General features: G+C 40.8%; 1 protein-coding gene across 3 annotated transcripts in view; it reads right to left on the reverse strand.

Annotated features, from left to right (window-relative positions):
* LOC138804446 (dual specificity protein phosphatase CDC14A-like) overlaps window positions 1-18,574 on the reverse strand; it is a 151,370-nt gene that overhangs the window by 76,130 nt on the left and 56,666 nt on the right. For all 3 annotated transcript variants that reach the window (XM_069988704.1, XM_069988705.1, XM_069988703.1), the window contains exons 5-7: window positions 16,980-17,059; window positions 3,273-3,339; window positions 1,218-1,280 (exon numbers count right to left, since the gene is read on the reverse strand). In XM_069988704.1, coding sequence (XP_069844805.1) covers window positions 1,218-1,280; window positions 3,273-3,339; window positions 16,980-17,059 — 210 coding nt within the window. The remainder of the gene's footprint in view (window positions 1-1,217; window positions 1,281-3,272; window positions 3,340-16,979; window positions 17,060-18,574) is intronic.

Below are 18,574 nucleotides of genomic sequence, written 5' to 3' on the forward strand. Positions count from 1 at the left end.
CTGATGTGCTGGGTACTGTGGGCATATCCCAGGAGCAAAACATTCCCCCAGCAGTGTGACCGAGGTCTGTGAGAATTGCCACATAGACAAGAATTTGAGAAGCGCTGGGGTGGGGAGGGGCTCGTGGCAATAGGGAGGCTTAATTATTTCTACAGAATGAAGCGCAAGAATGTACAGATATGATGGTATGGAGCGATCAAAGCCGAGTTTCCAACCCTACCGATGAAGAAATGAAGTTAAAGGTAGACATTGCCTAACCGCTCCCTCACATCTCTGAGCAAACGAAACATTATTGGAAAGCTTCCTAATTCCAGGGGAGGTGGAAGGGGGGGATTCAGTCAACTCTTCGAAATTCAACCATATTTCAAAATAAAATGTATACAGTCAAAAGTATTAAAAGGCACACATGAAGTTTTGATTGATGGAAAATATGACTTTTAAACTAAAAGGCATGGGTATGCTGGCTCATGTCTGCAAATTCAGCTACTCAGGAAGCAGCAATCAAGAGGTTCAAAGCCAGGCCAGGCAAAAATGCAACTCTATCCATACCTATAACTAAAGCCTAAAAGGGTTGAGGGTATGGTTCAAGCGGTAGAGGATTTGCCTACCAAGCAGGAGGCCCTGAGCTCCAACTCCAGTATTGCCAAAAATAAAATGAAAGTAATTAACAATTCACTACTGAACCATGCCAAACTATCACTCTATGGGAGTTATTTTTTCTTCTAAACTAAAAGTATAAAGTGGCTGTCAATAAAGATTTGGTAAGAGAAGCTGGCCCTGGTGGCTCACGTGGGTAATCCCAGCTAATCAGGTGGCTGAGATGCGAGGATCAGGGTTTGAAGCCAGCCAAGGCAAGAAAGTCTGTGAGATTCTTTTCTCCAATTAATTATCACAAACCCAGAAAGTAGATCTGTGGCTCAAGTGGTAGAGCACTAGCCTTGAACATAAAAGCTCAAGGAAGGAATAGGGTCTGTCCAGACCCTGAGTCCAAGCCCCAGGATGGATACCAAAATAAAAACAAAACAAAAAAAAATAGGGTTGATAAGAGACAGTCAAGAGATAAGGCATTTTTCCAAATTAACATTTTAGTGAATTCTGGTTCAAATACAGAAACTAACAAGTCAATAACCCTCATGAATGCTAATACCCGAGTGTTAAATAGCAAAAGAGTTAACCAATATGTCATTAAGTGTGGCAAAAACTGTAAATGCACCAACCTCATAATGTTCATATTCATCCACATCAAATGTCTCAAAGTCAAAAAATCCATGCTGTAACCCCTAAAAGCAGAATGTGAATTAGTTTCCTTTTTTTTTTCCACACTAAGTTGTTTTAAAAAAAATTCACTCATTCTATCTAGAATTCATTAGAAAATGAAAGAACTCAGGCCATCCATATACAAGCACCCCGGAAAAGACAGAAAGAAAAAAAAGAGACCCTGAGCCACCCACTTCCCTTCTTTTCTGTTTATTTTTAAGCTGTGTTATGGATGTCTGCGCATGCGCACGTGACACACCAACTATGCCTGTGCCAACATCATGGCATCAAAGTCAGAAAATTATTTTCCCTTAGAAGGCTAATATGTGGCCAGGTTCCATAAGTTGTCAGAAGCAAACTCATTGTCACAAAAACAGCCAATGCATCTCGGTTGCATACAACAACCAATCAGATCCTCATCTGATAAAACCTCATGAGCATTTGAGTAGACCCCAACATTGGATGAAATAAGTTTAGAGAAACTGTATTCATGAATAGAGTCACACTTTTCCTGTACAACAGGAAAGATGTCATAAATTTTTATACCAAGTGACCAGTTACCAAAATAATAGGCAGAGATAATTCCAGTGGGAACTCATGCTCAGTTTCCTAAGTGTTATAATAAAAATAGCATATGTCAGATAGAAGGAAAAGCAACACTATAGTAATAATAACAGTAACAATAAATAAATTACTTTTTCCCCTCAGGCATGTCATCTAAATGCTATAATTATGAGCTATATGTTGAATAACCTCCTCATAAAAGCTCTTAACTGTTATTACTGGAAGTATATTCTTGTTTGGGGGAGTGAGCTAAAATATTTCCATACTTTTTTGGGAAGGAAAAATACTTTTAAATTCTTTGGAGATCTTAGAGACTTAAAAAAAACTTTTCATATGAAATATCAAAATCAAAAAGGCACCGCATATTTATCATACTCATTTTCTCAAAACAGAGCAAATTAGGTTCTGTATCACACCAAAGAAAAGAAATTCGAGCTAGAATCATTGCCGATACTAAATCAGTGTAATTACCAATGCAGTGGGTCATATAACATCTTTTTAAAAAAAACAATAACAGTTACTGGCTGTGTGTTCACGGTGAAATGGTAGACTCTGAACCCTCATGAGAATTCCAATTTAGTTTGGATGACTTCCCAGCTTGTAAATTAAGTATGTTCCAAAAAATCTTTCAGGTTAACCTTTCCATTTCCTATCCAAAATAACCAAAGAGGCCTAACTAATGTTACTGTGCATCAGATCACCTGGCAAGACTGTTCACACACAGGGCTACAGCCCTCCACCTCCAGAGTTTATGATTCAGTCTGTTTCGGGTGGAATCCAGCAGAGACCAGTAGCTGAGCTAATTTCCTGTCTCTCCCACACCAAGATCCAGCCTGATAATGAAGCTAAGTGGATGACGGACACAGCAGGTCCAAGAACACAAACAGCTGAAATGAAAAGGGCGGTCTCTCCCACTCCCTCTTCCCAACTTGCCCTGTTGTCTGTATAGTTGTTCCTCCCTTGCTGAGAGTGGGAAGGGAGAGGGGGAGACAATTCCAGAACCTTCCACAGATACCAAGATCTGTGATGTAGTGCTTGTATATAACCCACACACATCTTCCCATGTACTTTACATCATCGTGAGAATACTTACTCATAATACCTAATATGATGGAAAGATGATGTACGTAAATAGCTGTTATACTATACTGTCTAGGGAATTAATGATAGGGTGCTGGGGGAGGGGTACCTGCATAGGGTCAGTATAGATAGATGCAGATTTGTTGCAGTTGGTGTTTTCCACATGATCTTCCATTGGAAGGTGATGGTACCTCTGGCTGAAGACCCTATAGAAACTGATAGGCCAATTGTACTTTATAAACCAAGTCTACTTCAGGAAGTTAAGAAGCTTTGGGTTACTAACACCCTCTCTACTTTCCAACAACAATAATGTTGAGATCAATCCTTTCCTAACTTACGTAGCCAACGGCAGCAAGAAGAATTGTGATTACCTTTCTGATACCTTGCAAGCAGTCGAGGATGGTGAGATTGTAAGTGCAATTTCCAAAGGAAGCATCCCTAGAAATATAAATAAACAGCATTAAGAGCCTGCATTCAGAATGTTCAGATGCTAAACACAGGGTCAGTCAGAGACAAGCTTGCTTGGCTTCACAGCTAGTTGACGTGGGAAACTCAGGCAACCCACCAGAACCTACTAACTAGTTCTGCCTGGAAACAGAAGCACCTCTGAAATTGCTTTGAATCTAACAGGCAGAACGAACAAGAAGGCAGATTCTATAGCTTGAGTTCTAGAATCAGACTGCCTTGGTTTAAATTGCTCTCTGCAAGGTACAGGGTATGAATTTGAGCAGTTAATTCACCTCTCATAGGTGGTTTCCTCACCTATGACATGAAATCAATGATAAATAATAAATTCCATTGGACTGTTGACAGATTACATGAAAAAAAGAAACGAGAAAAGACAAGTCTTCCATATAGGACACTGAACTGTTAAGGACTACTCTTACAAACAGTGAACTGGGCTGTTTCATTAAATAAAGCATTCACCATTACAAGCATCTTGGCAAGAACACGGTCAATATACAAGTATGGAAAGATACGGGAATCTAGCAACTGTGTTCATGCATTAACTAGTTCTTTCTCACCTACCAAAACAAACAAAAAAATAAAATTCGGTCATGCTTTTCAATAATCATCTTAGAGTTACTGAGATCATGAACACTTCTAATGCACCAGGAAGTGTTTTCAGAATGAATGGGAGCAAAAATAAAATTTAAAAAATAAACGAGAGAGAGAGAGAGAGAGAGAGAGAGAGAGAGAGAGAGAGAAAAGGAAAAAATAAGTAGGAACCTATAGTAGCAAAAATAGGGGCTTTATACTTAACATTTTTAGAGCCACTTAGAAGACCTGCTTTAGGCAACATAAAACTGAAGTATCAAGTTCAGATCAGTTAAGCAAAAACTGGCACTGGAACTTTACACTAGCCCTGTTCCAAGGTGTCCAAGGCAGGAAACTTGACCTCCAGTCCCCCCGCCCCTCTGCCAGGCCCCATCGCTGACCCGAGAAACAGAGCTGTCAGGCACCTGTCCTGACAAAGTCAGATGCCCCAAATAAGGTTGGCCCAAGGGCACCCTCTGGGAAAGAGCCCAAAAGATGTTCCACAGAGTGAACACAACCTTTAAAGAGCTGCCACACATAATTAACATAAAATCAAGTTTTATATCTCAACCCATCCGAGGCAACTTGAACCTGGGGCTATGAAGCCAAGAATTAAAGTTCAAGTTCATCACCGCTGAGTTTCAGAATCCTGAGAGGAGAGGCTAAAGGAAAAACAGTTGAGTTAGCACAACAGTTCAACAGCAATGTGGCCCAAGTCCGGAAACCTGAAAGCTAACCTACGTAAACAGGAGGACTGATTTCAGGTACTGAAGCCTGGCTTCACGGGGAATGTCAATGTTTTCATTATCATTTTCAGCACTTTGTGAACTCATAGCCAGAGAAAACACAACAAGTCCTTTTTCAAGTATCTTGTAAAGATGTAAGCCATACTCAAAGAAGCAAATTTTAAGGATTATAACCAGGAAAAGCAGAGACCCACGATGAAACGCTCGTTTACATAAATACCTATGCCATTGCAGGTACCTGTCTCTTTAAAACAAGAGCTCAAAATCCTTGTACCACAGATCTAGTCTGATAAAGGCCATGGCACATATTCTCATTATGTCTTTAAAGGCATAAGATTAGCAGCAAACAAAGTCAAGCGCATTTTATTTAAAGTTCTCAAGATATAAAGGCAATTTCTAATACCCCGATATGTGTTTTTAAATGAATACATAACAGGAGCTGGGAGTGTAGATCAGGGGCACAGTGCTTGCCTGGTGTACACAAGGCCCTGATTTCAATCCTATACCCCAAAAGGTCCCCAAGGGCTAGTAGCAGGCCTGAAAATGTCATTTTGAAGAAGAAATGAATATATGTATGTATATATTATATAGGTGTATATGAAAGTGCACGCACGCACACACACACACACACACACACACACACACACACACACACACACACACACACACACACACACACACACACACACACACACACACACACACACACACACACACACACTAGTCCTGGGGTTTGAACTTAAGAGCCTGGGCACTGTCCCTGAGCTTTTCTGCTCAAGGTAGTGCTCTATCACTTGAGCCAGAGGTCCACTTTTGGCTTTTTGGTGGAACACCTTTCTACATCCATCCATACTCTTTCTAATAAGTTTTCTCCATTGCAGCCAGAGAGATATTTGGGAGAGGAAAAACAAAAAACAAAAAAGGAACTCTGGCATTGATCTCCCATTGCTCTCAAGATGAAGTTAAAAACTTCAACACAACCAGGCACTGGTGGCTCACCTGTGTAATCCCAGCTACTCAAAGATGGAGATTCAAAATCAGCCCACGTGGAGACATCTCTCCAATTAACTAGCAAAAACCACAAGTGAAAGAATGGCTCAAATGGTTGAGTGCCAGCCTTGGATGAAAAACTAAGAGACAGCACCCAGGTGCTGAGTTCTAGCCTTAGTACTGGCCCTGGCTTCCTTATTCCTCCTTTCCTCATTCTGGGAGCCCTATAGCCTTCACTTAGCCCCTCAGGTCACAAAACCTGAGTCTGTGAACTCACATTCTTCCTACCCACCTTTGCTCAGGTTGCCTTCCTGAGGCTCACCCGCCTTCTCCCACTCCATCTCTCCATCCCTCCTCCTCCTCATCTCAGAGATCAGGAATCTCTGGAGAATCTATCTCCAGTCTCACCCTGGCTAGATCAGGTCTCCAAACTTTTTCCCTCCTCTTTGGTCTTAACTACAGTTTGAAATTCCATCCGAGTGTGCTTATTTGGATGTTCTGCCCGGATCTAGAGACCACGGACGATGGCAGGAGCAAAGCCTTTAACACCCATCAATGTCTCCTTCCTACCTGGCACAAAATACGCAATAAATATCTGTGAAGACATGGTTAAGTTAAAGAATCTGGGATCTCACCCAGAAATCTTTCTACAATATCTTATGATTATAACTCAGGTAGCCTAATATCTCCTTTTGTTTGTTTGTTTTGCATGAACCCCAAATCCCTTCTGCTGTTTTATGATCATTTCCTTCTAGTCTCTCTAGCAGAGTATTAAATGGACAAAGCTAAGAGCAATGATGTTCAAGGTCATTTTTCATATGATATCAAACTCACTGGCTAAACTTAGGTATTTTAGAAAGGCTACACAGAAGCTGGGCAGCTGGTGGCTCAGGCTTGTAATCCTAGCTACTCAGGAGGCTGAGATCTGAGGATCACAGTTCAAAACCAGCCCAAGTAGGAAACGCCCATGAGACTTTTAACCCAAAAAAAGCTGAAAGTGGAGCTGTGGTTCAAGTGGTAGAGCACCATCCTTAAGCAAAAAAAAAAAAAACTTAGGGACAGCATCTAGGCCCTAAATTCAAGTCCCAGTACACACACACACACACACACACACACACACACACACACACACACACACACATGCATGCACACATGCACATACATAGTTACACAGAGTTACAAAGAACTTTTATGATATCAATCATTATAACAGTTTTTACAATTACCGCTCCAAATTGTTTAGTGGTTTATTCTTCTATTCATATGTTCAATCATGAAAGCATGATTTTATGATTGAACATATTGATGTTTCATGATTTCCTTCATGATTCATCCCAACACGAATTGAGAGGCAACTCCGTCCTAAAAGAGGGAAGAAGCGTACAGACCTCTTGCTGCCTGGATAAACTACAGCTCTTATCCCCATCTGCCATGATAATTTGACTGTGTGGAGTATACCATTAATCTGTGAACTGGCAAAGGCACAGCTAAGCACTGTGGCTCATGCCTTTAATCCTGGCTACTTGGAAGACTGAGAATCTCACTTTAAGGCCACCATGGGAAGAAAAGCCCTCACCACCCCACCCCTCAACTCATAGCTGAGCCCAATGGTGCCAAGCTACCTGGGAGCCAGAGATTGGGAGGATCCAAGTTCCCAGCCAGTCCCAGCAGAAAAATGTCAGACTCCAACTGTATGAAAAGAAGCCAGATGTGATGGTACCTGCCTGTAATCCCAACCACGAGAAGCCCAAAAGTAAGCAGAACTCAGCTCAGGCACATGCCCGGGAGAGACACAAGATCTTCTCTCAAAAATAACCAGAGATTAAACAGGGCTAGAAAGACATGTGGCTCAAATGGTAGAGTACCAGCCTAGTAAGCAAGAGGCCATGAGTTCAAACCCCAGTACCACCAGAAAGCAAAAAACAAAATAGAACTGCATTCATGAGATAAGGTAGATCTCTAAACACTCAAAGTTTCTAGCCATACATCTCTGCTGAAGAATAAATCATACATCTCTAACCCCCAGTGCAGAAAGGTAATATGATAGCCCATAGCTGTCTAGAGACATTTCCATACAGCACAGCCTCATGCTCGACCATCAAAACTTCATCCACCTCAGCAACTCTGTCTTTCTATACTTAACTTTTGGCATCACAGGCAGTTGGACCATAAAGTGACTACCAACTGGTGATAAAACTCCACGTTAGATATATCATCTTGGGAAGAAGTCACTATCTATATAGTTTTTTGTGGGGGGGGTACGGTCGTGGGGTCTGAACTCTGGGCCTGGGCACTGTCCCTCAGCTCTTCAGCTCAAGGCTAGCACTCTATCACTTGAGCCACAGCGCCACTTCCAGCTTTTTTTCTGCTTATGTAGTGCTGAGGAATCGAACCCAGGGCCTCATGCATGCGAGGCAAGCACTCTACCACTGAGCCAATTTCCCAGCCCTCTATATAGTTTTTATACATATATATATATATATAGTTATTGAATAAAAACTGAATGAACAAATAATTAAAATAGAATAATTGACCTTTTATTTTGTTTTTGTATCCTTTCATAGAAAAGAAAACTACAATCACCAACAACAATTAGATAACTAAAAGAGTAGAGTTGTCTTGTAGAAGCTCTCAAGAACAGATTACTAAATATTCAAAGAGCTTAAGTCAACAATTGACAGCAGTGTTTACACCCCAAGAACAAGCAAATACTTCATACTTATAAAGCTGGCTTGCCATCACACCACTGCTTATAACCTAAGAAACTAAGAAACCACACAGAATGGAGAAGCAGCCTTATAAATGTGAGTGATGAGGAAATGAAACCAGAGACAAAAAGGCATATTTACAATAAACAGTAAGGGAAGAATTGTGGCCATGACGTTGCTCAGAATGAAGAATGGAGAAGAAGCACAGTACCTATAATGCAGAGACCACACTAAAGAATCAGATGAACCTAGCAAATATTTGGAATGACTGTGATCTACATGTCTGGAGTCCCATGATTCTCTGCAAAAGTTCTCTTGATAAAAATTCTCTGGCTGGGCACCTATAATCCTAGCTACTCAGAAGGCTGAAATCTAAGGATAACAGTTCGAAGCCAACCCAGGCAGGAAAGTCCAGGAGACTCTTATCTCCAATAAACTAGTAAGAAAATGCTGGAAGTGGTGCTGTGGCTCAAGTGGTAGAGTGCTAGCCTTGAGTAAAAGAAGCTCAAAGACAGTGCCCAGGCCCTGAGTTCAAGCCCCAGGACTGGCCAAAAAAAAAATTCTCTGGAGTTGAAGATGTACAAAGATGTGGAGAGAAACCGGTTGGAAAAGATCTCAAAGGTCACCTAAGAAGTCATGTAAACACAGAACTGAGCCCCCTTCCCACAACCAGATTGTGAGCTTAAGAAAGGAGATGTGGCCTTTGTGTGTGCCCAGAGAACAGTGCCATGTTGGACACATTGCTGTGTTGGAGAGGTTGCTGAATGAGTGGATGAATGAATAAATAAATCATCATCACCAGGTTCATTTAGACTTGCCTGAACACCCAGTCACTATTGACCAACTTCAGCTACTGATGTTTCAATACAAAAAGATAGATATTTTAAGAACTCTAACACTAAACTATGATTAATAGCATACAATAATCTAGATCATTGCTTTCCTAAGGTAATAGGATGCTTGCCACAAAATAGCCATATATAATTAGTTTTCTCATAACCATAAATAAAAATACATTTTAATACTATGTATGTTTAATCTAGTATCGCCAGAAGATTACCATTTTAGCACATATCCAACAATTACAAAGATTTTATACTTATCTTTTGTCCTAAACCTTGCGGTCCAATGTGTATATATAACCTAAAATTTATCTCACTAGATTTGCTGACTTCAAGTGCTCCATAGCATATACTAGACAGTTCAGGCTTAGACTTGGTTATATAATACTTGGGACCTGGACTATCGCCCTCAAATAATTTACAACATTGTCCAGCATATATCACAACTTCCAGTTCCCAAACCAATCTGTTACATATATGTACCAGCTTCAGGGAAAAGAAAATGTTGCTTGCTTATATTTTTTAGACCTACTAGAGTAAACTGTATTTGATAACAGTTGTGGAAAGAAGAAAGCTGACTCCTGAAAGAACAAAAACCAAGTGTCTTTATGGGTCAGGACCGAAACCACTCGTGACCAGTACCTAACAAAAGCAAAGAACTAAACATAGAATCTCCTGCCTTGCAGATATAACATCAGGCTATACACTTAGCATCTTGCTTATCTAAAGAAATGAAGTTAGCCGGGCCCCAGTGGCTCACGCCTGTAATCCTAGCTACTCAGGAGGCTGAGATTTGAGGATCATGGTTCAAAGCCAGCCCAGGCAGGAAAGTCCATGAGACTCTTATCTCCAATAAACCATTCAGAAAACTGGAAGTGGTGCTGTGGTTCAGGTGGTAGAGCACTAACCTTGAGCTGAAGAGCTGAGGGACCCAGACCTAGAGTTCAAGCCCCACAACCAAAAAAAAGAAAGAAAGAAAGGGCAACTAGGAATATACCATAAAGGATACAAAAAGTTGGGCACTGACTATACCACCAAAACTTTGATACCACTAACCTGCATCCATAAATGTAGTACTTACAGAAAAAAAAAGTAATCTGATCCAATCCACGCATCATAAATTATTACAACATTGTCTTATTCCAGTTGACAAAAAAGCAGAGCAGCTATACCTAACCTCAATGGGTCACAGACATTCTAATACTTGTTTCTGTTCCCTGGAAAGTAGTGCTTAAAAAAATCTGATCAAGTGTCTGCTTTTCATGGTAGCCCATGTTAGAACATACACCGCAGCTGAGAAGAACAGATTTAACAGCTTGAACTGGGTAAGCCCGGTACAGGAAACTGACACATTCTCACTAGTCTGTGTGAATTCTCTTCCATCATTACCAAAGAAAGGTTTATGAAAAATCCACAAGACCACATTGACACCGCCCCTACCACCACCAAAAGATCACTGAAAAGAGCAGAGCCACCAAGAATGAAAAGAGCATCGAAGTTGTCCCTTCACATTTTGCAATACAATTTCATTATTATTAAAGGTGTTGTACAGAGGGATTATGGTTGTGTAAGTCAGCTAATGAGTATGTTTCTTTTTGGACAATGTCACCCTTTCCTTCGTGTTCCCCACTTTTCCCCTTCCATCCCTGCCCACAAGGCTATTTGTTGTCTGCAGAGTTTTATTTCCCTTTAATTTTCTACATAGTGTCTACTGAGTACCATGACTGCATTTGTTCATCCTTAAAACTCAAGAAAATAATAAAAAGATCTTACCCAAGTTAAATGCCAAGCAAACAGGCAAAAACAACAACAAAAAAAATCACAATGCCATATTTGAGCGAAGAGCATACCCATATGTGATGTTTTATGGGAAATTATACATATATATATATACATATGTATGTATATATATACATATGTATATACATATGTGTATATATATATATATATATATATATATATTACAATGACACCTAACATCAACCCATATGTGTTTACTGCGGTGCTTTAGAAGAAAGAAAGCAGCCTCATGCCAAGTTCTAAGTGGTTGACGCTTTGGAGCCTTTCTTAAAAGACCTACAAGTTCTGGCATGCCAGGAGATCTAGATGAATTGCTTTTGAGATTTCCCATTAATGCTCTGCTGAACAGCTCAGCAACTAGGATATCACTAAGGTCATCCACAAAACACAACAAACCCCTCCCTTCACACAAACAGTAGGTGACTATTTTTGAAAGCAAATACTATGAATGGGTCACCAGTGAGACGTTCATTTGTGGATCCTTCGTGAAGGAAGATTGTCTGGGTCCACATCTGCTCTGAAAGAAAACTTGGATATTCCTGTTCACATTAGATACAACGCCACCATCTGATAAGTCACTTATTTCCACCATCTTCAGGAAAGAGCACAGAAAAAGTTCTACAAATGTCAGCAGATTATTCTGATCCTAAGAAATCAATTTCCCCCCACAGGTGTGAATTAGGACACATGTCTGTAGGAATGTGCTTGATAAATCTCCAGGATAGAGAATGCTATGCTTACTTCCCCGAGACCACAGAACAGCTTATAGATCAGTTCTCTACCTTGGCCAGATATGCATACATTAGAATAGGTATTCTTTAAAATCCAAAACGCAAGAAGTGGAGGCCTGGCTCAAGTGGTAAAGTGCTTGCCTAGCAAGCTTGAGGCCCACCCTAGTACTGCCAAAAAATGAAACTCCAACGCCCAGCCTTCACCTTAAATCAGTTAATCACATCAGAATTTCTAGCCATGGAATCCAACCAGGCATCAGTAATTTTTATGGTTTCCCAAGGGTGCAACATTCCCTTGGAAAAGCTAGACACTCTTCTCTAAGGTTAAAATAGTATTAGTAATAGTAGTAATGACTATACAGAATTATATCCATGCACCTCTCCTAGAAGAGACTAAAAAACAAGCAAGCAAAAACACCCCTACCAACTAGAGATAGGTCATTTGACTTCCATCAGTTTCATTCTATTGGATGGAATGCCAGCCCAACCCGATACCTTCTATGTCATTCCCATGCTATATGTTATGCATATGTCTTAAACATCCGGTCCCTGAGAGGCTATTTGTTGTCTGCATAGTTTTATTCCCCTTTAATTTTGCATGCTTAAAAAAAATTAAGTTTGGGCAGATTTAAGAATCATCACTAATACTATAACACTTACTGAGCTAAAGCATAAAGACCAATAAAGGAAGGAGGCATCCAATGAATTAGAAAGCATCAAAACGATCTCAAAGAAGAGTTGCACAATGGAAAAGGGAACTTACAACATCTTGTGAAACTCTGAACTTTTACAAACACTGTTTTAGGAGCACTCAAGAATGTAGGTTTGAAAACTGTTGACAGCCATGAAAACAATCAGAGATTTCTAGCGAGGGCCAGTGGTCCTATGGGACTTTAAACAGGCAGTAATTAAATACACTAAATTTGGTAGAATACTAAAGGGAGGGACCGCAAAAGATCCATGCCAGGCTTGCCAACAAGCTCCACTGAGAGCCCCCAGAACTGAAAGGCCTTTGTGCCTGCGAAGCCAGCTGCCAAGCCAGCACTGAGGACGGATGGTCTCAAAGAATGAAAAGGGATGAAAAGTCCCTCTTTTCTTCTAGTTTTCAGCTAAAGTCACTCTGCATAAATACACTGTCTATTAGTACAAGTAAAAGTACAGTTTCCGATACAAATACCTTATTCAATGGAACACCCCAAGACATACAAGAAATAATATCACAACACTCCTTGAGTATCATACCAAACCAGAAATTCAATTGTCACTAGAGTTGATTACTCTTAATGTAGTCAAGAATAGACAACAACTGGATGTCTGTGGCTCAAACCTATAATCCTAACTACTCAGGAGACTGAAATCAGAGGATAATGGTTCTAAAAACCAACTGGTGCAGAAAAGTCCAAGAGACTCCATCTCCAATAAGAGCCGTGCTGGAAGTGTGACTCAAAACAAACAACAGCCAGCCAAGAAAGCCCGCAAGTTCAAACCCCGGTATCCAAAGAATCTATAGCAAAGCTACAGGATTTGTATAGCTTTTTATTAAATTTTATTCAATTTGTCTCATTTTTAGTGAATTTTTCTATGTTAATAGAAAACTAGAGCTCTAAATTCTTAAATATAAGCCAGGTGCCAGTGGCTCACACCTGTAATCCTAGCTACTCAGGAGGCTGAGATCTGAATGTCAAGGTTTAAATCCATCTAAGCCATGAAAGTCCACGACTCTTATCTCCAGTGATACGGGAAAAGCAGGAAGTAGAGTTCCAGTGGTAGAGCACTACCTTTGAGCACAAAAGGAACAAAGCCTAGGCCCTGAGTTAAGGCCCAACACACGCACACATAGTTTAAATATAACTCCAAAAAGAAAAGGAACCCATTAAAAAAAAATCACATCAACTTCTTTGGTTATAATAGGGTACCTATGCTGCAAATATTTTACTACTTACCATCCTACCTCACATACGGTTATTTTTCTAAAACCATATAAATGAAAAGCACCCCCTCCCAAACCTGAAAGGCAGTCTATGAGGCCTATTCTTTGGCGAGCGAAGGGGGTTGGGGGGGGAAAGGGTGTCAGCAGCTTGAACTTGATTGGGCCTAGGCACTGACCCTGAGATCTTTTGCTCAAGGCTAGTAGTGCTCTACCACTTGAGCCACAGCTCCACTTCCAGCTTTTTTGGTGGTTCACTGGAGTTAAGCGTTCCATGGACTTTCCTGCCAGGGCTGGCTTCAAGCCACAACCCTCAAATCCCAGCCTCCTGAGTAGCTAGGATGACAGGTGTGCCAACCTGGTAGGACTACTCTTGATATCACCTCCAAATCCAGCCCAAAGATAAACTGCTTCTTTAGTATCCCATAACACTTACCACCTAACTCTAATAAATAATTGCAATTGCTTTATATATCTGTATCTTTATACATACTGGATATCTTGATATCAAGTTTCCTATTACCTTTAGATCCATTGGACTATGGCAGTGGTTAGAATGGAGGGGGGGGAGAAAAAAAGGAAAAGAAAAAACAGCAAATGCATGTGCTTATTCCCTTGGGACTTGAATGGGCAAATAACCCAATCTCAGCCCTCAAGAGAAGAGTCAGCCATGCAAACAAATAATTATAATAGAGGACATTTGCTTAATTGTATATGTAACATTGTAATACATACAATGCAATAAGGGATTAGAGGCAAAGGATCTGCCAGGCTTCCCATGAAAAAAGTGCTCACATAAATGTTTGCTAAATAAATAAATCTTGAGGAATGACATTATGTATACTTAGAAATCTCCATTAAATCCCTTAATTAGAAAGATACAATAGGCAGTATATATGGGAATGCGGGCATCTTAGTGAAGAGCACACACCAACCATGGCTCCAAAAACCCTTGTTCCTTAAAATTTAAACAATAATTACTTAATTAATAATTTTCAACTAGAGGTTGCAAATATAGCCAGAACAACAACAACAAAAAAAAAAAAAATACAGACATTGAATATAAAAGTATAATCTAGCCAGGTACCAATGACAAACACCTATAATCCTAGCCAATTAGGAGACTGATACTTGGAGCATCCAAAGCCACAGAGAGCAGAAAAGACCATAAAACTCCATCTCCAATTAACCAGCAAAAAGCTTTAAGTGAAGCTGTGGCTCAAGTGGTAGAGCACCAGGCCAGAAGGAAGAAGGTCAAGCAAGAGAACAAAACCCTGAGTTCACATCTCAGTACCAGTACCAAAAAAATAAATAATAAATAAAAGGAAATAAAGAAATGAAAGAAAAAAAAGATCAAAGTTTATCTGACTAATGCAATTAAAATATATCCTTTCTTCTATTTTTGTTCAACCTAACCATTTTGTGGCTCATTTTGTGCCACCATAAATAATTACATAATTTCGTGCCTATTTTTCAAAATCACTATGGAAAATCTTGACTTCACATTAACAATAACAATAACATTTTGTATGGAGAAAAACACAATCTTAATCATATGCCAGGCACTGGGATGTATGCATCACACTAGTTTATCCTAGGAAAATCTTGAAACTTTTTAGAGACGCAGAACCTGAGGCTCAGAAAGGATAAGTAACGGGTCCAGGTTTCGTAAGTGTACTACTGACAGAATAGAGGAGCAAAGGCTTCAGAACTCCTGTCTCTTCTTCGCTAGATGTAGATGTAACTACTTCCCATAGAACTGAGATAGGAGCCAGGCATTCAGTGGCTCATGTCTGTAATCCTAGCTACTCAGGAGGCTGAGATCTAAGGATTGCAGTTCAGAGCCAGCCTGGGCAGGAAAGTCTGTAAGACTCTTATCTCTAATTAACCACCAAAAAACCTAAAGTAGAGCTATGACTCAAGTGGCAGAGCTCAGGGACGACACCCAGGACCTGAGTTCAAGCTCTAGAACTACACCTCCCCACCCCTCCCCAAAAAAAAACTGAGATAGGGCTACTGATATTTTCACTATCATCTTTTCTGCCATAATAGAAGTATATTTCACAAAGGACTTTGAAATTATTGAAGCCATTTAAAGAACTGGAAGGGGGAGAGGGGGGAGGCTGGGAAGGGATGTGAAGGGTAAACAAAGGAGGAGGCTGCAATGCTTGGTAAGAAATGTACGCATTATCCTGCCCATGTAATTGTAACTCCTCTGTACAGTATGTTCACAAATAAAATAACATTAAATTAAAAAAAAAAAGAACTGGAAGGGAATTTTTTTTTAAACTTTAAACTTCCATAAAATTCTCCTTTATGGAATCTTCTACTTTTTATTGTCCCCTTCAGTGTCTCATTGGCTTATCATCTGGGACCACCATCTTAACCTGGATCTCCCTGGTAAGATCAAACACACTAGGTATGGTCAATTCCCTGGCCTCCTCCCCCACCTCACATCCAACTCTCCCCCTCCTGTATTCCTCTCCTGTGTTTTACTTTATTCATGTGAACATTTGCTGGAAACACTTTACATGATTGCACACAGAAGAATGGGAGACAGACAAGCAAAGAAGCCTCCTCCTCCTCCCCCTCCTCCTCCTCCTCGTCCTCCTCCTCTTCTCTCGCTTCCTTTTGCTGGTGACCATAGTAACAATAACAATAAGCCATACACATGCCCATAGGTTTGGACACACAAAGCAGCAAAAGGGCAAAAATACTACAATCATTCACAGTTTTATCAAATGACTGGGTGTTATTTCAGGGCTTGGAAGGGGCGGGGGGCGGGGGGTATCTGGGGAAGTTGTGTTGTTTGGTTTGGTTTGGTGTGGCTTTGCATGCTGGAGCTGAACCTGGGGCTGCTAGGCTAATGCTGTGATTACCTCGATACATGTTCCCTTCTACTTTTTAACTAAGCTTAAATTGACTCCAGACTTTTGAAGAGCTTCTGTAGGTGATGCAAACACATGGCAGCCAGATGTGCCCCCTGAACACGGGACATAGAGTCCCCACTAAACCCATGGTCCTAGAAGGTACCTAAGTGGTCTTATTCTAGGTTCCCAGCTTCTCCTAAAAGGAAAAAGTTTTTTATTCGTACTAGCTAGCCAAGAAAATCTTCAAAATGATTGAAAACTAGCACCTGGCCTTCCTGACCTAGGGCAGTGAGTTATACCATCTCTTCTCATCCCACATAGCATAACACATGGTCAGTCTGAAAACAGCTAGAAAACCCCAGAACCCGACTCTCACACAGTGAACTCTGGGTGGCAAGCCTAAGCCAAACCCCTGAGGAGCCATACCTGAACGGAAGGTAGGGAGGGTTAGAGCCCGACAGCAGCGCTCGGTAGGCTTCTTCCGGTGTCTTCTTTAAATAGATCACCTAAAACAGATAAACGGTGACATTTAGAACACACCCAAGAATGACACAAAACTAAATTTAATTACTCAGGAACAGCCACGGTGCTGTTAATCTTCAGACACCTCCAAGTTGCCAGGTTTTTATTTTATTTGTGCCTTTTTGATCTATAGCTGAGCAACAGCTCTAGGTGAGAAGATGGGTAAAGACAGATAGATCCTTGAAGCAGACATCAAGAATGGATCCCACAGCCCTCCGGACCAACACACAGCAGAGACAGGCATAGCTCCGTCATTCTACTCTGTGGCTTGGTTCATAGGACCAGGGATCCTCAAATCCCTCAGTCCAAAGAGCTAAGCTATCATCCAGGGTGGGGAGTATCTAGCCTACAGATTGTAGATGACCAACAAAATCACATGGCACACAATGGACAGACAGCTTCTCATAGGCTGCCCAAGGCTGTATTGATCATTTGTTATGGCCTACAAAAGATGTTATAAATATCTAATGACCCTTGGTAGAGAAAAAAAGAAAAAAGCTCCCACATCTAATAAGGAAGAAACAAGAAGGAGCTATTAAAACCAGTAAACAACTTCCCCCTTAGGCAATCTATGTCTTACAACATACGCTAGGCACTGTGTCTGGGACTGGTACCTCCTTTAACAGAACTCACATTATTGTGGCGCAAGGCAAGAATGAACAAAAACAAGTGTGTATTCTAAGCTCTGAAGAAGAAATCATTGGGGCTCTGGAAAGAGAAGAAAGGAGGCTAGTCCAGCGAGACAGTCCCTAGTTGGTACTTAGAGTGGCACTGGGTAAGGGGGAGTCGGGTAAAAAAGCATGGGACCAGCCACGGACAAGCGGAGGGCTTTGAAGGCTGAGCAAGGGAAGACCAGAGAAAGGTCCGTGAGTAGGGAAGAGCCAGGGAAGGAACACAGAGGAGAGCAGCGTGGTAAGGAGAGGGGGAGGCAGGCAGGGGGGAGGAGGGGCATAGCTGTGGGCAGAGACTCTGGTTTTTTCTAAGTGTAATTGAATCTTTTACTTCTGGGCTGAGGACCTTGGTTGGTTTCATCTATTGTTTCAATCTAATTTAATCCTTCACATCCTCCTTACTTAGAATTATGGCATTACTTCCTTAATATGTCCCAATATCAAAAACCCTATGCATTTCAATTGCAAGAAGTCTGAACTTTGTAAAAGTAGGATTTCCCTCTCCACTTACAAAGCTTCTTTGAGCTTTAAGTTAATCCACTAGCAATGTATCACTCATATTTACTTATTAATAATCCCAGAACTGGAAAGCACTTCGTCCAGATTTCCCCAAGGAAAGAATATTAAAATAGATTTTTTAAAAAAAAAAAAAGGACATCTGACTTTAACTAACAAAGCCTTATATGAATTTGGCAAGTGAAGGGAGGGTCTAATACACACACACACACACACACACACACACACACACACACACACACACACACACACACACACACACACACACACACACACACACACACACACACACACAGAGCAACCAAAGCTAAA

This window comes from Dipodomys merriami, unplaced genomic scaffold, assembly GCF_024711535.1.
Source record: "Dipodomys merriami isolate MVZ:Mamm:240054 unplaced genomic scaffold, mDipMer1.0.p SCAF_365, whole genome shotgun sequence".
NCBI lineage: Eukaryota > Metazoa > Chordata > Mammalia > Rodentia > Heteromyidae > Dipodomys > Dipodomys merriami.